General features: G+C 39.3%; 2 protein-coding genes across 6 annotated transcripts in view; one reads left to right on the top strand and one right to left on the bottom strand.

The window, feature by feature from the left end:
* Positions 1-15,238, top strand: part of LOC121235448 (cyclopropane mycolic acid synthase 1-like) — a 34,042-nt gene extending 18,804 nt beyond the window's left edge. The window contains exons 6-14 of one of the 4 annotated variants that reach the window (XM_041131811.1): positions 12,013-12,075; positions 12,189-12,248; positions 12,341-12,502; positions 12,776-12,849; positions 12,930-13,023; positions 13,992-14,128; positions 14,212-14,292; positions 14,421-14,526; positions 14,972-15,238. In XM_041131811.1, coding sequence (XP_040987745.1) covers positions 12,013-12,075; positions 12,189-12,248; positions 12,341-12,502; positions 12,776-12,849; positions 12,930-13,023; positions 13,992-14,128; positions 14,212-14,292; positions 14,421-14,526; positions 14,972-15,079 — 885 coding nt within the window. In that variant the 3' untranslated portion in view covers positions 15,080-15,238. The remainder of the gene's footprint in view (positions 1-12,012; positions 12,076-12,188; positions 12,249-12,340; positions 12,503-12,775; positions 12,850-12,929; positions 13,024-13,991; positions 14,129-14,211; positions 14,293-14,420; positions 14,527-14,971) is intronic. The other 3 variants (XM_041131802.1, XM_041131807.1, XM_041131805.1) reach the window with 3 other exon arrangements.
* A 329-nt stretch (positions 15,239-15,567) lies between these two features.
* LOC121235423 (heterogeneous nuclear ribonucleoprotein 1-like) lies at positions 15,568-21,280 on the bottom strand. Of its 2 annotated transcripts, XR_005934570.1 has the most exons (3): positions 20,896-21,280; positions 16,592-17,907; positions 15,568-16,079 (listed from the first exon to the last, which is right to left on the bottom strand). XR_005934570.1 is itself a non-coding variant. In XM_041131767.1 (2 exons), exons 1-2 carry the CDS (start codon positions 21,115-21,117, stop codon positions 16,717-16,719), a joined length of 1,413 nt encoding a protein of 470 aa, XP_040987701.1. In that variant the 5' UTR covers positions 21,118-21,280; the 3' UTR covers positions 16,373-16,716. The 2 variants fall into 2 exon arrangements, 1 of the variants encoding a protein (XP_040987701.1); XM_041131767.1 differs by lacking the exon at positions 15,568-16,079 and having other exon boundaries at positions 16,373-17,907.
* Positions 21,281-26,113: the final 4,833 nt, after the last annotated feature.

Below are 26,113 nucleotides of genomic sequence, written 5' to 3'. Positions count from 1 at the left end.
ATAAAATCTACATCTTCCCATCAGGTTAAGTTTTTGGAAAAAGTGATGATTTTACATGATATTAGAGTCTGTTACAGGACAAATGTAGTTCCACACTACTTATCTCGTGACAAGGACCAGAAAAAAATATTGATCTACACGTGAGTGAGGGTGTTGAGAAATAATCATATATTGTCTGTGGATAAGACCTTTGATATATTTATAAGGAATGAACAATCATCTCTTATAGAACTGATTTTAATTAAATGAGTTAGAGTTATAAATTTCTTTACAGTTAACAAGAGTTTATGATAAGGATGATTGAAAAATATATAACAGAAGAAATCCAAATTATAAGTGTTCAAAACATCATCCGGCTTATATTATTTGTAATAATGATCGAGTACTGGGCTTTTTCTTTTGTCCAAATAAGAATTAAAGTAGTTTTGTCAAGCTGGCCGGATGCATGGTTAATAGAAATTCAGAATTAAGATTCAAATCATATTAAGACGAAAAAATCTATTATTCAAATATAAAAATAGACTGATATTTTAGGAATTTACATCGGCAAAGGTAGGAATTCTAGGTGATCATCTTGATAAACTTTTAATATGAGAAGTGCTGTACAGACATAAAGTGTTTATGTACACAAAAAAAAACTCACAAATAGATATAATTTTATGTAATCCAATTCTTTAAATCTATTTTACTATAAAGTTAATTTTACAATCTCACATCGATTAACCACGTGATTTTGTGAATTTAATTTTATATTATATTTTTTAGCTAAAGTATGATCTATCTCTTGGACCAAGGGTAATGATCAGGAAATCAAGCGAGCGTTTTAGTTCCTTTGTCTGCCAAATCAATATGAATTGGTCCTTCCCATTTGCCGTTGGAATATTTAAAGAGAATTCATTGTTTCAGGCCATTCTTGATTTTAGGTTAAAAGGAAGACAAACGGGCCGGGGGAAGAGGAAGATCTTGGAGTATCTAACGTTCAAATGCCGTACGCAATTGATTGAGTGCACATACGTAAATTAATTTCATAAAATTAAGATGTTGGACTAATTGGATATTAATATGAATTTTGATCATGTGCAGTTTTGAATGAACGAAGATGTACAGCTGATAATTTATGTTTAATTTAATTTTAGCAGGACATGACATATATATGTCGACATCCATGCATTTCAACGACGGCAGACGCGGCCCCCACATGACTAATGAGTTTTATTTATTTGTCAGGGGAGTTATGAACTGAGACTGAAGTAGCTAGCTAGCTACAAGTGTCCTACAAGGAAGTTGTTGCAAAGGATGTCTGCGATCTATCACATGCAGACTGTTTGGTGAGCCATATTATATAGAATCTTATAACTGGTTAGACTGACCTCTTCTAAAAAAACAGCACTCCAATAACTTAATGCTACATAGCCGTTCTATTTACACTACAATAAGACTATCTAGAAAACAATTCAACTCTCACACTCCTTTCAACCCATCAAAAATATCTTCTTTTGACTAAAAAGTAACAAATCTCCTCCTCCATGCACAAATCTCTCTGTCGGCAAAGCTTGCATCATTTTCAAAGCTCTATATATCTACTTATGGATATACATTACAAAAAAATGGATGAAGTAAAGAAAAAAATATCTACCACACGAGGTATTGCCCTTCCCCATATGCCTAAAATTTGAGACCAAGAAAAAAAAAAGAAGAAAAATGCTATCTACTTCTCAAATTTGTTTAACATGAAAATAACCTAAATTATTACGAACATCAGCTAAAAGGAAAGGAAACAAAAATCTACCACATGAGGTATTACCATCCCATACTCCTAAAATTTGAGACCAAAAAACTAAGAAGAATAAGAATGCTATTTGCTTCTTGAGTTTGTTCAAGATGAAAACATCCCAATTGTTACCAAGGTTGGCAATGGGAAACCTCTAGGGTTTGGAAATTAAATATCTTTCCGTATATAGGAACAAGGGCTTTGACTCCATAACCATAAATAGCATATGAAAAACCTGATATTTACACTTCAACCAAGAGAGAACAAATAGCAGAATATGGCATAGGCCAAAAACAATTCTCTTGAACCATGTACACAATACCAACACCAAAAATTTTGCGAAGATAAAGACGCCACCAATAGAGAGAAGGATCAAGATAGACGGGTGGCTTTCTAGAGAGAGTAAGTTAGGGTTCTTCTGGAGAGAGAGGGGAGGAGTCCGTTGGGCTTTGTTTGGGTAAGGGGGCTTTCGTGGATGTTTGAACAAAGAGAAGAAGAATGCACAAGAGATGTTTGAGAAAAGTCCATACATATTATCGGTAATGAATGCATAGGAAAAAGTATCTCATTTATTTTTCAATGAATCATTCTGTGTACATCCGAGTGTCTATTTATAGCGTGTATTCTATAACAAACTTTACAAAGTGTGCCACTCAAATATTGACAGGTGGCTGTGAAGAATCATTGGCTATATGTGCAGGATAGCAATATTGCTTTCTGTTGATGCAGAGCATGTAATGGTACTCTGCTGGTGCTCAGCTACTTGAGCTGGAGATATGCAACGGACTGCTCTGTGGCTGGTGATCATGGTACTCTACTGGTGCACAGCTACGTGAGCTGGGTATGCACAAAGAACTGCTCTGTGGCTGGTGCACAGCTACGTGAGATGTCTTAATACCCTCTCGCGAGTCAAGTGGCACTGAGATCAAAGTGAGACTTGATCGTAACAATTGGAACCGTGCTAATGACAGGGGCTTAGTCATGACATCTGCTATTTGATCCCTACTGGAGATGAAGGATATCTGTAGTGTTTTTGCTGCAACTCTTTCTCGAACAAAGTGAAAGTCAAGTTCTACATGTTTGGTTCGAGAATGAAGAACCAGATTCACAGACAGATAGGTGGCGCCTAGGTTATCGCACTACAGTGTAGGGGGTGAGTTAAAAATAGACCAAGTTCTTTTATCATAGGTTCTGCAACCACAGCATTTCACAGGTTGTGTTTGCTGCTGATTTGTACTCGGCTTCAGTGAAAGACCGAGCAATAGTAGCTTATTTTTTTGACCCCCAAGAAACAAGATGACTGCCAAAATAAATACAAAAACCTCCAGTAGACTTGCGATCATCAGGGCATCCTGCCCAGTCAGCATCGGAAAAGGCTGAAATTTTAAAGGATGAGGAGAAAGAAAGATGTAAGCCAAGACGAGGTGTTTGGTGAAGGTAACGAAGGATCCTTTTTACAGCTTGCCAGTGAGGTACCCTAGGGCAGTGCATAAAGTGGCAGACTTTGTTTACAGCAAAGGAGATATTAGGCCTAGTGAAGGAGAGATATTGTAGACTACCTACAACACTTTGATAAAGTTGTGGATCTTCAAATGTACTACCATCAATAGACGTAAGTTTGATGGAAGAGGACATAGGAGTAGTAACAGGTTTGGACAAGTGCATGTTGGTGCGGTGCAGCAGATCATTGATGTATTTGGATTGAGAAAGATATAATCCAGAAGAATCCCTAGTGACTTCAATGCCTAGAAAATAATGAAGTGGACCCAAATCCTTAACATGAAAATGAACACTTAAGGAATGAATGAAATCAGAGATGAGTTTCGGACTTGACCCAGTGACTATTAAATCATCAACATAAATGAGAATATAAATGCAATCAGAGTCAGTGTTCAACATAAACAAGGAAGGGTCAGACCAAGAAGCAGTAAATCCTAGAGAAATTAACTTATTTGATAATTTTAAAAACCAAGCCCTAGGGGCTTGTTTCAAGCCATAAAGAGATTTTTTTAACTTACATATATGTGAAGAAAAATCAGGATTAACGAAACCTGGCGGTTGTTGCATAAACACTGCTTCTTCAAGGTTCCCGTGTAAGAACGCATTCTGCACATCAAGTTGATGAAGAGGCCATTTTGAGGTCACGGCATTAGAGAGAAGAAGGCGAATGGTGACTAGCTTAATGACAGGACTATAGGTTTCAGTGAAATCAACGCCCGATTGCTGATGAAATCCCTTGGCCACGAGCCGTGCTTTACGGCGTTCAAGGGTTCCATAAGCTTTTCTCTTGGTTTTGAGAACCCATTTGGACCCAAGAATATTGAGTTTGGGATTGGGAGGAACAAGTTCCCAGGTTTGATTGAGGAGAAGAGCACGAAATTCCTCAGCCATGGCAGTTCGCCATTCTGAGTGTTTGTTGGCTTCGGAAAAGGAAGAGGGTTCTTCGGGTATAGCGGCCTTGAGGAATGAGGAGGAGGAGGTCTGTGAGGTGGTGAGTGACGCAGATGGTCGTTTGGAGGGCCACGGAACCGTGCCATCGGTTCGCACACGGGGACAAAGGGTGTTGGTGCGAGACCTTGTGGTCATGGGGTGAAGCTTAATCGGGTGAGAGGAGGGTGAAGAAGAAAGTGAAGATGCAAGATTTGAGAGGTTACCTGATGGAGGCACGGCAGGTAGAGAATGGGTAGTGTCGCCAGAGGTAGGAGATGAAGAGTTAGGGTTTGACTCAATTGAAGTAGGGGAAGTGGGCTGGGAGACATTGGGCGAGGTAGATAGAGTGCAAGATGGGCCAAGGTTTTGGGCCATGGGTAAAGAGATAAGAGAAAAAGTAGAGGTTGGTGTTTGGCTGGACAATGAGGGAGTGAGTCAGTGGGGTTGGGCTTAAAAGGAAAAAACTGTTCATTAAAGATGACGTCTCTTGAGATATAAACCCGACCCGAGGGAAGATGGAGACACTTATAGCCTTTGTGATCTGGGCTATAAACCATGAAAACACACATTTGAGAGTGGAAGTCCAATTTGTGTCGATTAAAAGGTCTTAAGTTGGGCCAACAAGCGAAACCAAAAACCCGAAGAAAAGAATAATCAGGGGCATGGCCCATGAGAATTTCAAAAGGAGATTTATTTTTAGGACAGGAGTTGGCATACGATTAATTAAATATGTGGCGGTTAAAAAGGACTCAGTCCAATATTTAAGAGGCATGGAAGCATGAGAGAGAAGAGATAATCCGGTTTCGACAATATGTCTATGTCGTCTCTCAATACTTCCATTTTGAGGGTGGGAATGAGTACAAGTAAGACGGTGAGTAATTCTATTTTTTTGAAAAATAAGACGAAGAGGGTGAAATTCCCCATCTCCATCAATTTGTACAGAGGTAACATTACACGAGAAGGAATTATGGACAAACTGAAGAAAGGCAATGACAATCATAGAAACATCCGATTTAACATTTATGGGAAATAGCCAAAAGATACTTAGAGAAGTCATCTAATATTGAAATATAATAGCGACAACCCTTAGTAGACAAAACAGAGGCAGGGCCCCAAACATCTAAAAAAAGAAGTTTAAAAGGCCCAGTGGACCATGAGGGGAATAAGGGATGGGGAAGGGCATGAGCCTTGGCCTGAAAACATGTTGAACATGGAGGAATTGCTAAACGAGATGTAGTAGGGAGATGAAATCGTTGGAGAGTCAGTTGAGTGATGCGGGATGATGAGTGTCCTAATTGCTGGTACCAAAGCAATGGAAAGGTTCGTGTGCCGAGATGAGCTTGAGGAGAGAATGATCTGGAAGCAGGTGAAGCAAGTGTGGAAGGTAGAGTGTAGAGTCCGTTCTCAACTGGTCCTCGAAGAAGCACCGCCTGGGAATGGGAATCCTTCACAAGAAAAAAGTCAGAGTGAAACTTAAAGAAAACTTTGTTATCAAGACAAAACTGTCTAACAGAAAGTAGATTGCGAGAAATTAATGGGACATGAAGAAGATTAGTGAGAAGAAAATTTCCAGAGGGAGAATTATCTGCTGTAGTAAGAGCATATATCACCATATCTGCATGAGCATATCTCTGAGGTGGTCTAATCTGCCTCCTCTGTCTACCAGTCGCTATATTGTAGTCTTGCTCACCTTGTGCGCCGCTACTCGAATCAGAATCATGCTCATCTACAATAGCATGATCTTGGGCGCCAATGGGCAGCCCTTGTGGTGCTTCCACCTGAAACTCCACCTGCTTTCTAACATCCTGTTCTTGTCCTGTAGACTCAGTAATCTCCTTTCTCGGACTAAGCATGGATTTTTCATCAAAAGTGACATCCCTACTGATCACAAACTTGGGTGATTTAGGATCAGTACACCACAACCTGAATCCCTTCACCCCACTGGCATACCCAATGAATATGCTCTTCTTAGCTATTGGCTCAAGTTTTCCATCATTAACATGGAAATATGCAGGACAACCAAAAACTTTCAAATTTGAATAATTAGCAGGAGTATCAGACCATACCTCATTCGGAGTCTTCAAACCAATCGTTGTGGCTGGAGAACGATTGACCAAGAAGCAGGCTGCGTTGATTGCTTCAGCCCAGAAATCCTTAGCCAAGCCTGCATTAGAAAGCATGCTGCGAGCTCTCTCCAAGAGAGTCCTGTTCATCCGTTCAGCTACCCCATTTTGCTGTGGAGTATGTCTAACTGTACGATGTCTGGCAATACCCTCATTTCTACAGAATTCATCAAACTCACCTCCGCAAAACTCCATACTATTGTCAGTGCGAAGTCGCTTGATTTTCTTGCCCGTCTGATTTTCAATCAAAATTTTCCACTGTTTGAAGTTAACAAATGCATAACTTTTCTGCTTCAGAAAGTAAACTCAAACCTTCCGTGAGAAATCATCAATGAACGTAAGCAAATACTGAGCTCCACCTTTTGACGGGACGGAAGATGGGCCCCAAAGATCAGAATGAATATAGTCCATAGAACTTTTGGTTCTGTGAACCCCTGTAGAGAATTGAACCCTGCACTGTTTTCCAAACACACAGTGTTCACAGAAATCCAGTTTCCTTATCTTCTGATTACATAGCAAACCCTGCTTATTCAAAATTGACATCCCCTTCTCACTCATATGACCCAAACGCATATGCCACAAATGGGTGACATCTGAATCTGGATCATCTGAAACTGACACTGCAGCTGCACCTGTCACTGTAGAGCCCTGAAGGAAATAAAGACCATTTGTCTTATCTCCTTTCATCACAACCATAGAGCCCTTACTGACTCTGATATCTCCACCTTCACCAGTGTACTTGTAGTCCAGAGAATCAAGAGTACCCAAAGAAATAAGATTCTTTTTCAACTCTGGAATGTGTCGAACATTAGACAATGTCCGGACAATTCCATCAAACATCTTAATTCTGACTGAACTAATTCCAGCAATTCTACAACCCATATCATTCCTTAACAAAACGGAGCCTCCGTTGACCGATTCATAGTTAGTGAACCAGTCCCTCTTGGGACACATATGGAAAGTGCAAGCTGAGTCCATGACCCACTTGTCACTAAAGCGACTACTTGAGTCGCTAATTGCTAGAACAAGATCTAGGTCCTTAGACCTATCATCAGCAACACTAACGGCATTAGATGAACTAGTGTCGTCCTCTCTGTTTTTCAATTTTGGACACTCATTCTTGTAGTGACCAAACTTATGGCAGTAATGACATTTGACGTTTTTCTTACTAAACGTTGTTTGTGAACTGCCCCTGGATTTCTCCTTATTCTTCTCTGAACCCCTGTCATTCGATCTACCCCTGCTTGAGGACCCCTTAACAAACAAGCCACTAGCTTGTTCATTAGTGTTCTTCACACTCAATTTATTCCTCAACTCCTTAGAATTCAAAGCAGACTTTACATCTACCAAGGAAATTGAATTTCTACCATACAACATGGAATTCACAAAGTTCTCAAAAGATGTGGGTAATGAACATAAAATAATTAACGCTTGATCTTCTTCTTCAAGCTTAATATCTATGTTCCTCAGATCCATAATGATTTTATTAAATTCATCTAGGTGTTCAGAAATAAGAGTACCTTCCTTCATTTTGAGAGTGTATAACCGTTGTTTCAAATACAACCGGTTGGTGAGAGATCTCTTCATGTATAGATTCTCTAGTGCCGACCAGAGACCAGTTGCAGTCTCCTCGTCAGCAACCTCTCTTAAAACTCCATCAGATAGTGACAAAAGAATAGTACTGTGTTGTAACACCCCGTATTTTAGTGTATTTTTACTGAAGGATTATTTTTTTTTATTGTTCAAAAATTTATCCTCTTATTTTAAAATTGGTTGGATTTTTAGAGAGTTTATTTCTATGATTTTAATTTGGTGAAAATTATTTTTATGTGCTTTCTTAATATTTATTTATTGTTATGCATTTAAATTGCTTTTAATATTTAAATTAATTACCGTGGGATTTAATTATTTCAATTTGACTTTACCATTACGTTTAAATTATTTTATTTAACTTGTGGTTTTAAAATCGTTTCCGTTGGATCATTTTTGTGACCCAAGTTATGAGGATTGGACCTCATTTCTTTTCCCTCCATTTTTCTTTCTTTCCTTTTCTTTTCTTTCTTTTCTTTTTTCTTCTTTATTTTTCCCCTCCCCCGTGCGCGCGAACCAGCTCTCTCCCTCTCTCTTCCGTCCGTCACCTTCACCTAGCCCGCCGCCGTCGCGCCGTCGCGCCGCCGTGTGCGACACCGCCCGGCCGACCAGCTCCCCCTCCCTCCGGCGACCTCACCCCCCAAATCCCAGCCCCTACCTCATCGCCGGTAGCCCGCACGCACCCCACGAAGCCGCGGGCCACTTTCACGCCAGCGCCGCTGTGAGCCAGCGGTGGCCTTCACCGCCCACCCTATTGTGTTCCCCTGCCGCCGGCGACCTCACCCCACCAATCTCACCTCCATTCGCACCGCCGTTAACCACCAATAGCCCTTCAAAGCCGCGGCCACCTTTCGTTCCAGCGCCGCCGTCGCGCCACCTTCGGCCACCATCTTCCTACCACTTCATCCCCGACCTCTTGGCAACCCATTGGACCCAACCCCACCTCCGATCCGCCACCAGTGAAGCTCCACCATCTACATTTCCGATTTGGGCATTTTGGTCTTCTACCGCCCATTTCGCCGCCACCCACGGCAAACCACCACCACCATTGGCTTCATCGACCTCCCTAGGCCCTACCCTATCAATCTTGTGTCTTCGTTTGCCTCCGTTTGAAAGTTGGTATTTGTGACCCACGGCCACAATGTATTTTACACTGTGGTGTTGCTCAAACGTCGCATTTTTCAACTTCGTGATCCTTCGGAAATTGTTATATTGCACTGTAAGTATTTTCCTTAAAGAACTTTCGTGATTTAAATATATTTTTGCATTAACACATATTATCTGTGAATTGGTTTGTTTTGCCGGACTGAGTCCGAGGAGTTTCGGGGGTCGGATGGATTGTGGACGGAGTTGTGTGTTTGTTTGCATTGTGAATTGTGGTTGTTGGTTGTTGGTTATGGCTTGTTCATGTACATCGCATATTGCATGCATGATCATGTTTGTAAAGAAAACTGGGTTTGCGCATGATTGCATACATGTTCATGAGTTTATTGGAATTGGATTCTCATGTGAGTAAAAGGAAAAGAGACTGTAGGGATGGTGGTAAGCAGGGATGGTGGTTGTGTCCCGCCTGTGATTCCCGCCTACAGTGCTCTGTTAAGTATGTGTAAAGGAACTGTAGGGATGGTGGTAAACAGGGATGGTGGTAGAGTCCCGCCTGCGATTCCCGCCTACGGTGCACGCGATAGGGATGGTGGTAAGCAGGGATGGTGGTTGTGTCCCGCCTGTGATTCCCGCCTACGGTGCACGCGGTAGGGATGGTGGTAAGCAGGGACGGTGGTAGAGTCCCGCCTGCGATTCCCGCCTACAGTGTCCGATAAATGGGTTGTTTGTGTGAATCATTTTATGGGAGAATGTTTTACGGATATTTTGGGCCAAAATGGGATTTTTGGCGTGTGTTGGAAATAATCATTTTTCTGAAAAAAATTGGTATTTTATGGCTAAATGTATTTTGTATATTGTTGGTTGCATTAATGTATTTTTATCCCGAGAGTTGTTTGGTTTATACTTACATGTGGTACCATTTTATGGTATCGCAGATTTTGATGCAGATGATGATGACGAGCCTTAGCTTGGCTCCGTTGGAGGAGTGATCTGGGATTGCTCCTGCTTAGTGAGTTATGTTTTTATCAATTTATGTATTTACCTTTTGTATTATATTTGGGATGACTGTATAATTTTTTAAAGATAAATTGTGTTGAATATTTGTATTTAAATTTCTGTTACTTAGTTGACTTATTTATATTATCCGCTGCGACTTTTATTGTGCACCTTTGCATGTTGCACACACTCGAGCACATTTCGTTGGGATGCGTGACCGTGTTGTCACCATCCTGACGTCACGATTCCCTTATTTTTTGTACGTGGGAGTCGGGGCGTCACATGTGTACCTTTTCTTCTTCTTCTTTCGAAGGAGCCGGAGAATCGTCAGATACCGACACTTCTAATACTTTTGACAAGCCCTATTGTCGCAGTAAAGCCTTCATCTTGATGCGCCATAAACTGAAACTGTTCTGACCGTCAAATTTCTCCACTTCGAACTTAGCCATAGCCATCCCTCCAAATCACCCTGAGCCAAGCTCTGATACCAGTTTGTTGGGAATAATTGTAGATCTAAGACTAACTCAAAGTATAGTAGCGAAAATAAACAAAAGAAATTGATGACAATCACACAGAAAGAACACCAAGATTTAAGTAGTTCGACTCAAAGTGAGTCTACATCCACTGGTTGGGTCGGTATCAGAGATTTCACTATCAACAAAGATGGAGTACAGATGAATACAACAAAACTTCACAAGGAAGTTATCTCTCAAACTCACTCTAAACTTCTCTCTCAAGAAAACACTAAAACACTAGATAAAAGTGATTTCTGAAGTGTTTAACAAAGAGGAGGCGCCGTTTGATATTTATAGGAAAAGTGAGAATTCACTTCTATGAACATTGGCTCGAGCGAACGTCGAGCAAGTGTCGAGCGAGCGTAGGTTTTGCATACTTCGCTTAAGCCAACATACAAGCAATGCTTGAGCGAAGCTCTCTGTCTTCATATTGCTCGAGCTGAATGTCGAGCGATGCTTGAGCAAAGCTCTCTGTCTGAAATTCGCTCGAACTGAGTGTCGAGCGAATGTCGAGCGAAACTCTCTGTCTGACTTCGCTCGAGCTGAGTGAACCTCCGCTCGAGCGAACCTACGACACATGTACTGTTCAATCTGAATTCAAGCCACCTCTTAACATTCTAAATCTTTTTATGGTAAGACAATTTGATCTGAGTAGGAGAGCAATCGGAAAAAAGGAATGCTCCGATCCAAGCCTGATACCACCAAGTACTTATTTTTTTTTCTGTTACTGTTTACTTCTTTGACATTTTGTCTTGTCAATTTTGTTTTGCAGATTATTATTGCCAGTAGAGATGCAAATTCCTCTGCCATAAAATCGAATAAGACAAGCAGGTATATATGTTGCAACTGGCAGACTTTGTTGGAAGCTTGGATGGTTATATCATGATAATTACTCATGATCTCCTCAATTGCACTACTAGTTTGAGCATTCATGATCTTTTGTTGGCTTTAGGGGCTGGTGGACTTCATTGATATTCACAGCAGGCATAGCATCTGCAAAAGACTTTCTCAATCATTTTTTAAGGCAAAATACTCTTACACATGCTCGCAGGAACATCTCTCGCCATTACGACCTGGTATAAATATATTATTTACCTCTAAATTCCATGTTTTTATTTGATGTCATTGGATAAATCCAGAAGGACGATTAATGGCAACCTAATAGCCATGGTCAGGAAAATTATGGATTGAACACGTATTTGTGTGAACATGTGTTTGTGTACAACAGATAGATCATTGTGGAGTGGCGTTTGATCATTCAAATGTAAGAACTGTTTTAGTTTGCCGAGAAAATGAGGAAGGATTCCCACAAATCTGAAAATAAAATATGTATGTATAACAAGAGTTAGTGAGGAATTAGCTGATAAGGTTCTTAGTTATTTGCTAATACGGATACTTCCATATTTCATCCTCTAATCAGCAGTTACTGCATGATATTATTGACAAATAAAAACTTATAGCTCGTCCTTTGCTATGTTTCTAGAGTAATGAATTGTTTGCTCTGTTCTTGGATGAAACAATGACATACTCGTCTGCTGTATTTAAGGTCAGGATCAGAACCGTTTTGATGATTTAGTGATAAAAAAAATGCATTAACTTAATTCTTCCATCCAAGCTTTAGCTTTAACTTAAATTCATATGTTCTAAAATATTTCTTAGAAGGAAGATGAAGACTTGAAAGTTGCACAGCTGAGAAAAATCTCTATTTTGATTGAAAAGGTGAGTCTTTTGATCTGTTGGATCATCTCCGATTCTTACAGTTCCCCTTGCTCTAAGTTGCATTACTTTCATTTTTACTTTCCAATAACAAGGCAAGAATTGATAAGAAGCGTCGAGTTCTTGATATTGGGTGTGGTTGGGGAAGCTTTGCTATTGAAGTTGTCAAACAGACCTGGTGCAAATACACAGGCATCACTCTATCTGAAGCGCAACTAAAATATGCGGAAAAGAAAGTGAAAAATGCTGGCCTTCAGGTGATTTTCTGAATTTTATAGTTCGGGGTCCACATTGCAAAAGAGGGGTGGTAGTTCAAAGGTGCAATTGTAATAAGATGTTAAAGAAGTCTTGAAAAATTACTTAAGAAGCTTCAGATTATATATACAAAGCATAAAAAAGTTCCCATCTTCAACTGCATTTCAGTTTCAATTTGCATCTAATGATCATGTGGTTCTTCTCAGCATTAGAACATTTGGTGACTCGAATGTTATCTTATGAAATGGCATTATCTCAATCAACTCTTCTCTCAGGACCATATTAGACTTCTTCTTTGCGATTATCGCCAGGTGCCTGATACCTACAAATATGACAGAATTATATCTTGGTGAGTTCTTTAACTACCAATTCGTAGAATCTGACTGTGATGATGCTAACAAAACCGTGATTCTTGATACAATTTTTCAGCGAGATGATAGAACATGTTGGCCATGAATTTATGGAAGAGTTTTTTGGTTGCTGTGAGTCATTGTTATCCGAAGACGGGATTCTTGTTCTGCAGGTAATGAACTTTGTGGGGGGGCGGGGCGGTGGGCTGGAGTAAATGACGGTGTCATGTCTTTTACAGTTTGATACTAATGCCATGGTTGGTTGCAAATGCCTTGGTGATTTAGCCCTGTTAAATACATTGTGTTATGCCAATGGACACTCTTTAAAGTTAGTGAATTATCACAAAGAAAAGATCTAGTACAGTAGTAGTGATAGATACACGTGAAATCCTAGCCACCAATATACTCAATGCACCAAAATCTAAGAAGTAGCTCTTCAAAGAAACACTCCTGCTAGGAGACTACTTCTGATCACATTGTCTCCCAAGTGGAAGTGAAGTGATATTCGAAGCATACAACTACATAACCAATAGCTATGGACAACATATTCAATGTCAAGAACATACAAAGTAAGAAGATCACACTAGGAGACTGCTTGCATAATTTGACACAAACCTCTCTGTGGAGATGATCAGGGAAAATTTCTTCTGTCAAAAAGATGAGGCGATCAAGCCATAATCAGTAAATACCAATACATCGTGAGCCTCAGAATCTACACTAGCTTTTCGAAAAAGCTCCCCCTTAGGCAAAAGCATTACTTGGGACCAAACCCCACTTGCATGAAAGCTCACCCTTAGGCGCTACAACTTTACTCATGATATCTATATACTGCAATGCATCCAAAGAGAAAGCCCCAAGGGAAGCGCTGCATGCTATATATTAAGTTTTCCCTATCTGCTGCGGGTTAAGGACTCCCATGCACTTCCCCTTTTTCAAACGCCGACTCTAACTGTTTATATGTAGAGAAATCTCTCCTTTGGTAATAATATCTATATGTGGATCTTGAACTACACTTCATTAGCATCTCTTTATAGGAAAGGGATGTACCTCCTCTCCTCTGTTTTCTAATTTGATTTGCCGAAGTTTGCGACAATTTTCAACACATGATTGCTAACGATTAAAGCCTGTTGATTTTTCTTAGTTCTCATCGATGCCAGATGAACGTTATGATGAGCACAAGAAAAGCTCAGACTTTATAAAGGAATATATTTTTCCCGGTGCATGCATACCTTCATTAAGCAGGATAACATCAGCCATGGCTTCTGCATCCAGACTCAGGTAAAGTTTTTATTGCTTAGTAATCACTTCTTGTACTTTTTGTATTTCTCTCTCTAAAAGTAAAAGAAATTCGGTAAATGCAGTGTGGAGCACCTGGAGAACATAGGGAATCATTACTACCAAACACTCCAATGCTGGAGGAAAAAATTAATGGAAAACCAGAGGTAAGAAAAAGAATTTGTACAGTAATTCTCGTGCCTCGTCTCAAAAAAGATTGATCTAATCATGATTTGGGAATAGCAAGGTGTTGTATTTTGACGCTGAGGGCGCTAATGCTTGTTTCGTTTTGCAGCAAAATCGTTGCTCTCGGCTTTGACGAAAAATTTATAAGGACGTGGGAATATTATTTTGAATATTGCGCAGCTGGTTTTAAGTCGCGTACACTAGGAGATTATCAGGTAAATTGTAATGTTTCTTTACAAAAACAACAGATGGATGGACACATACATCATAAATGTTTGCAAGTCTGTTTCACGAAAAGTGCTGTTTTCGGTGTGCTCAGAAATCAGAAGTATCTAGAATGGCTGAAAATGGACCACAAAGGCACAGTTTAACTGCATCAGCTTAATTATAATTTATAACAAAAAGCAGGAAATTGACAAAAGAAAATCATAGGATGCATTAATTACGAAACATGCAAACGTTGATGGTTGCGAAGTTATACGGGCGCATTCAACTGGGAATAAACTTTATGATATTCCCTCGTGCGACCACACACATCCTCATTGCTATTATTAGTTGTATACTTCCTAATCATGGACTTGGTACCTTGAAATATATTCTGGAGCTTATATACTTGAGAGCTAGAACTAAGAAATATTTGGCTTTCCATCTCTAATGCAGATTGTATTCACACGTCCTGGCAATGTTGCTGCATTCAGCAATTCATATCAAAGTGTGCCATCGGGAGTTGATTCTGTTCCCGATGGAGATACCGAACCTTCGTATTAATGGCAGGAGTTGGTCATCTTCCCCAAGTAGATCATAGATTGCACTCGGATGCTATCTTCCATTTCACTTAAAATGACGAAAGATCTTTTATCCCGACTGAGACTAAATAAAATTAATGTAATTTAGTTCACGTATGTAATGAGAAGATATCATTTAAACCCACCAACAACAATCAAACGGTTTGATTTACCACATCGGCACACAAATTTGCATCAATAGCCAAGATAACAAAGAGGCAACTTGGAATCAGAATCTCCCCCGCTTTCACTAAGCAGTAACCCAACAGCCCAAAACACGGGAGAGAGCTTCCCATCAACACCACATACGAATAATAAAAAAGAAAATGCATGCTTATAGATGTTTCTAGCCAACAAATGCAGAATGTGTCTGCAGGACAAAAGTCACCTTTATCTATTATTGGATGCTTAAGTAATGGAAATTGACAAGAATATTGGTAAATGATCTTAACCTATATTATTAGAAACAACTAGCCATCATATTTCTTGGGAGTCCTTTACTTCATTCTGAAACTTCAATAAACTGTTTTTAACAAAGACAGATTCTCCGATACTCTAAACATTTTTTTTTTTTTTTAATAAGTAAACATTCTCCAATACTCTTAACATTTGGAACCATATACCATGATATAATCCAAATCAAAAGGCCTAAGCAACTAGGTCACAATGAATTCACAAGTGAGAGAGACACAGCTAAGCCACTTTAAATCAACATACCGTGAGCTGTTCACCCCACAAAATCCTCCAGTAATACCACACCTGAGTGAAGATTAGGAAGTTTTCACACTTGAACTCCCTGGAATCTGCAAAACTTGACAGTGCCATGGCCAGGCTGGAGAATGACCTGTCCCAGGTAAATTTGTAATTTCAACTGAACCCTGAAATTCCATCCATGCTGAACACTCCCCCCCTGCACCCACAACGATGCTTGTGTTCAGCCATGAGTGGACACTTCACTCCACTTTTGACCTCGTGCATCTCTCCTGTACAACACAAGGGCAAATACAGGAGGAAAATGATTATGCCAACGTCAAAGTGTCAACTACCACTACGATTATCGCTACCCATTACGTAGTGATCAACCTGAGTGGCCATAGCTCCACCGCTACTAGTAAAATACCTCACTACACATCTCTGTTTTCCTACTTGTCAGATCAAATCAAGCAAGATCAGACCAAGCATTAGTATCTACTGAGTAAATTTCCTACTGCATCTATTGTTGCTCAAAGGCAGAACTAGGGCACTAATAATATGATAACAACAAAACACCCAAATGTAATCAAACCAACATTAATGAGGTTATATAAGCTACCATGGCTTAAACACTACGACAGAGGAGAAATTCCAGATGAGAGAAATATAAGCACGCCAAATTTAAGACTACACTCAAAAGCAAATATTAAATATGAGGAGCATCTAGTACGCCTCAAAATTACTACTTATTATAAACTAGCAAAATAGATACTGCAAACTACGGGGAATCAAGCAATCCAACCAGTCCCAAAGCGGGTTGACATCCAACTGCGCCGCTCCCTCTGCTGCTTTGAACGGAAAAAAATTCTGACCCTCTCATAGTAAAGAAACAAAGATGAAGATTCAGTTGGATCCCTAGCCAAATGATTACTGTTGTTGGGTTCGGGCCTGGGCATTGGCATAACCACCACCATAGGCAACCTGCCCAACATGAGGGCCATTCACCTGAGAAGCACCATAATTTCCAGAAGTCTGTGATTGCTCAGATCTCCATGCTGCATTTCCATACCCTGTATTTCCATTCGCATCACCATAGCCACTTCCCCCGTAACCACCACCACTTCCTTGCATATCCCCCCCAGCAGGACCACCAGCATTGTTACTTGGGACACTCCCAGAACGACCTCCAACAGCACCATACCCAACAGGATTTCCATAAGACCCATCACTTCCACCATAACCACCGTAGCCATAACTTTGATTCCCATACCCTGTGGCCCCACTGGGCGACAGACCTGTAGGTGCTGAGCCGGGGCCACCACTAGGAGCACCAGTGCTGCCACCTGGAGCACCCCAAGCAGCAGTGTTCCCGTAACCCATGGCACCATATCCAGTGGGAGCTTGAGCGCTCCATGAACTTCTAGAGGCACCCGGTGGGCCACTTCCAAAACCAGCATTAGGAAGATTCGGGCTTCCATATGCCGCACCAGCAGGTCCACCATACCCAGTATTGGCACCACCATAACTGCCATAAGCACCATAACTAATACCATTATTGGCAGGACCATACCCATAGCCAGGTGCACTATATCCAGAGGAACCATAAGGAGCAAAACCACCTCCGGTACTTTGTGTCTGCATGTACCTATTGGAATCCATTCGACCATCATATGTATTTGGGTTGCCACCAGATGCCCCATAGTTTTGATAACCACTGCCAAGTGAACCACTACCACCGCCTCCCATGGTACGGTTTCCCCCACCAGGATTTGCATCTTTAGGAAGAGCTCGCTTTACTTCCACTTGTTTACCATTTAAATCATGGAAGCTTTTGTGTAAAACCCTATCAACAGCTTCTTCATCGTCAAAGGTAATAAACCCAAACCCACGAGGTCGCCCAGTATTCTGGTCATACATGACTACTACATCAGTTACATGGCCATAAGATGCAAAATGCTGACGAAATTCTTCTTCACTTAAAGTGGAAGGCAGCCCTCCAACAAATATTTTCTTGGTTCTGAAAGTTCCACCACCCCCGGAGCTTCTAGCAAGATTAGGATTCACGGCTTTGGCAGAAGTCTGCTGTTCCTCTCTCGATAAGGCCCTCTTAGCCTCAACCTGCATAAACATAGAACAAGCGTTTACGATGTGATGCTGAAAAGGTATTGCAGCCAGCTGCAACATGAGATCCTATAAAAGAGCCCCACAAGTATATAAATAGAATATCAAAACCTTGGATAAAATTTAGACAATTATACCATGTAATGCATAGAAATGAAAATAAATACAACAGCCACATATTGGAACCACAAGGATCATTATCTTGACTAAATTGTTGTAACAGAGGACAGTAAAGACCAAGACAGAAAAGTAAGAAAATGAAAGGAATGGTACAACTATTAAAAACCTTCTCTTTTTTTTTTTTTTTATTGGCAACGGGTGTCCAAGAACAAAGTCCCGACTAGTTCAGGTAATTCAAGGGGAAGTTACCCCAATCCGATGGCCCCTAGAAATTTTTTGCACTCAAGAAGTTGAACCTTAGACCTAGAGGGAGCAAACCACCAAGACCAGGGCCTTTACCACTTAAGCCAACCCCTAGGGGTTAAAAAAACCTTCTTTTTCTTATAAGTAACTATTAAAAACCTTCTTTTAAAGGATATGCATTAAGAATTTTTTCTTGGTTAAAAATATCTGAAATTCTAAATTTCCTTTTTTCCTTTTAACAATGAAACTTGAAATTACCCATAAAAAGGATTGAAAAAAATGTTCATATCTCAACTCAATATCTATGAGCTTGAACAATCCTATGAGAATCCCATTCTCCAAGCATCAATCGATGTAATCAAAATGTTAGTAATGGTTTACGATGTCTTCACATAGTAAAGGTACCTGACACTACAAATCAAATATTCAAAATGGACTAGATGCAGATAAGATGCCCACCAAACATGCAAACATGTCAAGATGTTGGAAAATGGGATAAAAATAAGGGTAAACCTGTTAGATATCAACCTCTAATTCAAAAAGCTTGCAAATAGAAGTAATTGCACACCAATTATTTCAATTCTTGAGACAAGTGAACTCAGTAAAGCTCATTCCTACTAATTTGGGCCAACTAAGCCAATATCATTTTTACTACATTATTTTTTTCCACTAACAACCAAATCTAACAATCAACATTCACTGAACATCCATGAGATCTGTATTAACCAGGGGAAAATGTGTGCAAGCACTTGATATTTTTCAATCTATCAGCAATACTTAACCAAGAGTGCATGATATTTATTTTCTCTAAGGGTAGGAGAATTCTTTTTTTTTATCATTGTCCGATAACAAAGTCCCGATTAATCCCGGGGGTGCACAGGCCCTCGATAAGGAGTTTCCCACAAGTGCACCTCGGGTAATTCAAGGGAAAGTTCCCCAGTCCAATGGCCTCTAGAAATTGTTTGCACCCAATAATTTTTACATCCCATGAAAATGATACCATTTGTTCATGCTTCAAGACAAGATAGCAAGGAGATTCATTCAGCAGTACAGACAATGACACACTTCAAATCCTACAGCTTGCAGTGGCCAAGATACTCCATAGTACATATCAATTGTGATACCTGATTTGAGTAGTGAGTATAGGTGGTGTATGGAATTCCACATTACTTGGGAGGGAGAGGATCTTACTCTTTATAATGATTCCAATGAGGCTCCAATTGTACCATTGACTAGTCTTTTTGGAGTATGGGCCTAGATGTGGCTTGGCCTTCCTTGGAGCGTTACATCTATAATAAATAGTTTAGCCCCTATGGCCCTAATGACCAATAACATAATTACATACTTAGGAAACCTAGGAAATCTACCTCCCGTCTTTTGATTTTCTTAAAACAATATAGCAAGGCATCACTGCTGCAAGCTGTTTCCAGAACACGTAACAAGCTTAAAACAAAGGATATATAAATGGAAGTGCAAAGAAAAATCCCTTGCACACTCCAAATAAGAATAAAAACCTAAATCAAGAGACCCAAAGAAACCGAGATCTCAAGCTATAAGCATTCAGCATCAAGTCGTCAATGTCCTTGAAATTGTCAACTACCAACTCCAACCAAATATAAAGGAAAAGGAAAAAAGGAAAAAGAGAGCATAGAAGCAATAAAGGTCAACTCAAGTTCCAAACTTACAAGAATTAAATCAAATCCCTTAAAATATGCGATGCCACATAAAACTCCAGCAAGCCCAAAAACCGCATGTGTAGATAATAAATGTATTAGCAATTATTATGAAGAATTAACACCCGAAATATCTAAGCTCAGGGGAAAAAAAAAAAAAAAAAACTACCCAAAAAAATAAAACTGAGAAGCATCACCTCATCAAAATTATACTCAAGAAAACAAAACCTATACAAATAAAAAGTCAAACACCAAAACCCGAAGACACCAACCTTGCGAGCAGCAACACTAACCAATAGACCAGACCATCATTTCCCTAAAACAAAATTATTATAAAATAATGCCAAACATAAGCATTGGTTGAAAAAAAAATTAAAACCAACAACATAATTAAACTCAGAAACAGCAATACCAAACAAAGCTAAACTCAGAGACAGCGTAACCTCATCAAAATTTAAATCAGAACAAAACCTAACGAATTTAGCAGAGAAGTAACAAAACCCCAGGAACAAGAGCAGTAGAACTGGCGACAGCCACAAAGCAACTAAACCATGATTTCCGTATAAAAAAGGTCTAAACAAGAAAAACTCAGGAAGTCAACAGATTTAAAGGACAACGATAGCAACAACAAGAATCGGTAGCAACATCAATTAAAAAGAACCATAATTTTTGTTAAAGTTCCAGAGACCCAGAAGCTCGAAGATTTAAACAATAGCGACAGGAGAAAGCACAAGTACCAGCGGGAAACTGAACCACGGCAACCCAATAAAAACATCAAAATCCCAAAAAACCGGAAGCTCAATCATTACAACAGCACCACATTATTAAACTAAATCTTCAATAACCAGTAACCCCAGCATAAAAAAGAACAAAAACCCATTCACCGAACAGAATAAAAGCCCCAAATAATGGAAGAGTCTGAAAGCTCCCTTCTCTTTCTATCTCTCACCGTTCTGCCATCAATGGTGTGGCTGTCCTGGAGAACCCTATCGAGAATGGAAGGATCTGCGAAGACCACGAAGCCGAACCCTCTGGGCCTCCCAGTGGTCTTGTCCCTCATCACCACAGTCTGCAACACGTCCCCGTAGTTCTCAAAGTACTCCTTCAGCTTTTCCTCCGTGGTCTCCCAAGAAATACCACCGATGAACAGCTTCCCCTGATCCGAATCCATCGCTCTCTAGCTTCCCCGGGCCCTCTCAGCCAGTGAAACTATGACTGGGAGATTTTCTTGGAGGGGTTTGGGTGGAGGATTTGGAAGAAAGGGTTTGTGGCCGTCTCTGGGTTGAGAGAGAGGGTGAGCGAGAGGGGAGGAATGAGGATTCTTATGGTCAATTACGAGGGAATATCAAAATGTGTCCAAGAGTAATGTGTTTGGACGGTTGGGATTCGTTTGGATGTGGGTAGCCTAAAATAAAATATTAAAATTCATTTCTAGTCACAATATGTTGATATTTCTAAAATTACTAAAATTTTGTGCTTCGAATATATTATTAAAATTATTTGAAAATTAAGGTTCGTTTAGATGAAATGAGATGAAATGAGATTTTTTTTTTTTTTTAATGAAAACGACTTTGCCAAGTCTTTATTGGTTATTAAACCCTCACTTTAAACAGAGAAAAACCACACATCAAATAAATACTACCCAACCAATTGGCACTACCATAACAAATAAACCCAGCCTAACAACAAAGTAAAAATGGAAGGCCCAACCTAACAATTCTCAACAATCCTATAACTGGCAAGGGAAGAGAAAAAATATCAAACCAGGACTCAGAAGTCCCTGCTGCACCCAACCTAGAAAGGCTATCAACTACTGAATTTCCTTCTCTAAAAACATGCTTCACCGAAAAAGTGATAGATGAAAGAATATTCTGGACTTCCTCCCAAAATTCTTCTAAATACCAGGTACCACAATCTTTCTTTTTCAGCCAATTAACAATGATCATCGAGTCCAATTCTACTTCCAACCTCCTAATTCCCATCATTTTGCACTTACGCAAGTCATGCAACAGAGCAAGCAACTCAGTCGAGTTATTAGGACCATCACTTAATTTCTCTGCAAACGCCACCACCACCTCCCTTTGTCATTCCGAACAATCCCACCAACACCCAAAACCCTGGATTTCCCAAACAACAGCCATCTGTATTCGACTTATATGACCTTCCTAAAGGAAGCTGCCATTGCACCACTTGCATTCTTCTTTTCATTATCAGCTTCACAAGTAGATTTAGCTCCTTCAGAATTAATTCATCTCTTCTATTTAAACTATTTGCTCCCTTTAACTTCAACACCACCCAAGCTATCCAATACTTAACTTTCTGCCAAATAGCTTCTTTTGACTCCACCTTACCCTCCATTCTCACCGTACATCTCTAAAGCCACAACTGCCAACAAGTAATACATGGAATAAGGCCTAATAGAGTACTCCAGTAGGAGGACCTTTTAGCTCTTCTAAGCCAACTTTCCACTCTTTCTTTCCAACCCCAAGAAGGCACAAAAGTGATGCCAAGCAGTGTTGAACATCTTCTACAAATATCATTCGCAACCTGACTGAGAGCAAGGACATGATTTAAATGTTCATAGGCACCATTACTGCAGCATTCACACTTTGACACTAGATTTATCCCAACCCTCCTTATCTTATCATCCACCGAGAGTGAATTATTCATAGCCATCCACATGTTAATCAAAATCTTCTTCGGAAGAGATGGGTGCCAAATCCATGATGCCCACTGTCTTTTAGGATGCTTAAGATGCAGTGACTCCCAGGCAGACTTAGTGGAAAATTTTTCATCTAAACTTTCAATCCAAACAAGACAGTCCTTCCCTTATTTCATGCTACCAAGCTGTTGTATAATCTCAATCATTTTTCCTCTCCCTACCAGTCCACTGATCAACTCCTTATTCCACCCTTGATCCAATTTACACTCCTTTATCGTGAGATCCGGCAAAACAACTGAACCAAAACTTAAACCCAATGACTCCTTCTTTGACCATTTGTCCATCCAAAAGGATATATTACCCTCATTTACACTCCATCTAGATTTTTTTAGAACATTTGGAATACACCTCATAATCATCCTCCAAAACCTCAATCCTTTAGAAGGATTTACTAAGGAAATGTGCTTTCCCTTAACATATTTAGCCTTAAAAAATTTCAACTATAATGAATCTTCTGTCAAAAGCTTCCAAGCAAACTTCATATGTAGAGAAATATGTACCTCTAGCAAACTCTGCAATCCGACACCCCAATAAAAGCTACTGAATAGTCTATTAAGAAAGGAAATAATTGACACGGGATAATGAATGCATGAAAGCAGGTGTATCGGAATACTTGAAAGCACATGCCGAAGAAGAAGCAATCTGGAACCTTTAGACATCACCTTGTGTTGCCATCCTGCCAACCTCTCTCTTATACGCCCCACCAACTCCTCAAATCAGGTTTGGAGGGTGAGACAAAACATAAAATTCTATCCCATCTCATCTCATCATTACACATTTTTCAAATCCACATATAAAATATAATAAACAATTCAACTTTTTCAAATCTCAATTCAACTTTTCCAAATCTCAAAATAATAAAAATATTAAAATATAATATTTTAAACTTTCAATAAAACACAAAATTCTCATCTCACCCCTCAAACCTGCCCGAAACACCTAAATACTTGAAAGGGAAATTGCCTTCTGTGAAGCCCGTGAGTCTGAGCGACGCCCTTCTTCTAGACATAGTGATTTTTGAAGGAGAAAAAAATAGTTATTTTTTCTTTATTAACAACATGTCACGCTCATTCCTCATAAACACGAAAAACCTCCTTTATTGCCCTTAAAGAATTCTTCCCCCCATTAGCAAAAATTATTATGTCATCTACATAAAGTAAATGTGATATCAAAGGAGCTCCTCGAGGTAAAGAAAACTTTCCAATACTTCCTTCCTCAAACTTAGCCTTTAACAATCGAGATAAAATTTCTTCAACTATAATAAAAAGATAAGGCGATAATGGATCCCCTTGTCTCAACTCTCAACCACCTTTAAAAAAACCTTTAACCGTGCAATTCATCACCATAAAAAACCAAGGAGATGTTACACATTATCTCACCAGATTACACACTTAGGTAGAAAAGTCAAATGAGGACAACAAATGCATCAGAAATTCCCAGTTGATACTATCATAAGCTTTTGCAATATCCACCTTGATCATGATGTTACCACCCCTTGTTTCTCTATTTAAACTATAAACCAACTCTTGTGTTAAACTCACATTCTCAAATATACTTCTACCAGGTATAAAAGCTCACTGGTCCAAGGATACAATCCGAGAAATTACCAAAGCTAGACGTTTTATCAAGAGCTTAGAACACACCTTGTACAAGACCGAGCAAAGGCTAATAGGCCTAAATTTATCAAAGCCTGTTGGATTGCTCATCTTGGGAATTAAGACCACATAGGTAGAAGAATGATACATGGGAATTGTCGTGCCTCCAAAAAAATCATGAGACATCCTCCTCAACAATATCCTAACATGATTTGAAAAATCTCGAGCCAAAACCATCCGGCCCCGAACTACTATCCACCGAAATCGAGAGCAAAGCTTCCTTAACATCCTCCATTGAAGACATTACACAAATATCAACATTTTCTTCATCAGAGATAATTTTCTCAATCCATGGAGAAATATCCAGATGAGTCCCACCAGGTCTAGCCTTCAAAAAATTCGAAAAATACTCTACTGCTTCTAACTGAATAGCTTCAGGAGAATCCAATATCCTCCCCTCCCTTAGTGTCATCTCCCTTACCATATTATTCTTTTTACCATTGAAATGCTTAAAGAACTGGGAATTAACTTCCCCTTTTTCCATCCACCTTTGTTTCACCTGTTGTGCCAGCTTCATCTCCTCCTTTTTTTCCCAAGCCTCAAGCTCAAGTTTTGTGGCCAAATAAGCATATTCATCTTCCTCTGAAAAAAGCGCTTGAAGCTTAGGATCTAAATCCTCTAATGCATTTGGATGTTAGGAGCAGCTCGGCTCAGCTCAATTTTAGACATCATCTAACATCTAAACGCACTTGAGTCTTCACTTTAAGCTACTTCCACTTGAGACTTCGTGAGATCTACTGACAAAACGCAAAAGAAAAGGCCAAACTTTATCTCAATGCTTCCCTCAAAAAGTAATGGGACCCATGGACATTCTCTCTCTATTTCTCTCCAAAAAGTAGCCAAACTCTCTCTTTATTTCTCTTTCCTCTAAAAAAGTAATGGGACCCACCGACACTCTCTCTCTATTTCTCTTTAATTTGTGAGACCCATTGACTCTCTCTATTCCTTTCTCTATTTATCTTCCCTGCAGACCAAAAAGGCATTTCGGCTCTTAAGCGAGAGACAAATTTCTCCAGCTCGATTCATGAGCGACTGAGAGCCCACTCGAGCGGGAGAAAAATGTCTCCAGCACTGAATCGAGCGAAACTCAATTTGATGGTGATTCAAAAAAAAAAAATTCTTCCACATTACATGTGTTTTTTTACCATTAATTAAATAATATATAAATAAATAATAGAATAAAATGTGGACATGATACTATTGTAATTTTATTAATAATTATTTTATTTTGTTTTTATTTTATTTTATTTTAATTTTTTTACATGCATTGAGTAAATTTATGTTTGATTTATATTATTTATTAATAAAAAATTTAATAATGTTTGATTTATCTTCTTTATTAGTAAAGGAAATAATAAAATAAAAGTAATTTTATATACAATAGTGAAATGCGTAAACACTGTATATCGTTTTGAAAAAGAGTGGGGTCCACTATTAAAAAATTAATTTTTTTCATGTGGATCTCATATTTTATTCACTTTTTTTTAAAGTGATTAGGCGAAGGTAGCACAATTTATGGTTGCAAATATATTTTCTCATAAAATAATTATTCAATCATTACGATAACTTTACAATCATTGGTGGGCTTCATACCTTTTTCAACTTCTCATAAAAAATACTAAATTCATCTTAACATCTAAACACACTTTGAACTCAGTTTAGATGGGCCCGACATAACTCTCTCCACTACTCAACTCACTACTATTCATAAAGAACTGAGCTCAGCTCAATATCCAAACGCAGCCTAAATCTTTTTCCAGCTTTTGAATATGATCATAAGTCTACCCAAA

This window comes from Juglans microcarpa x Juglans regia, chromosome 1D (assembly GCF_004785595.1).
Source record: "Juglans microcarpa x Juglans regia isolate MS1-56 chromosome 1D, Jm3101_v1.0, whole genome shotgun sequence".
NCBI lineage: Eukaryota > Viridiplantae > Streptophyta > Magnoliopsida > Fagales > Juglandaceae > Juglans > Juglans microcarpa x Juglans regia.
The sequence above is the reverse complement of the archived record's forward strand: the minus strand, read 5'-3'. Positions and strand labels throughout refer to the sequence as shown.

Coding starts and splice junctions, on each gene's coding strand:
- LOC121235423 (XM_041131767.1), bottom strand. CDS start 21,117: ATGGATTCGGATCAGGGGAAGCTGTTCATCGGTGGTATTTCTTGGGAG. Junction 17,908..20,895: donor ACACCATTGATGGCAGAACG/GTGAGAGATAGA, acceptor ATGTTTATGCAG/GTTGAGGCTAAGAGGGCCTT.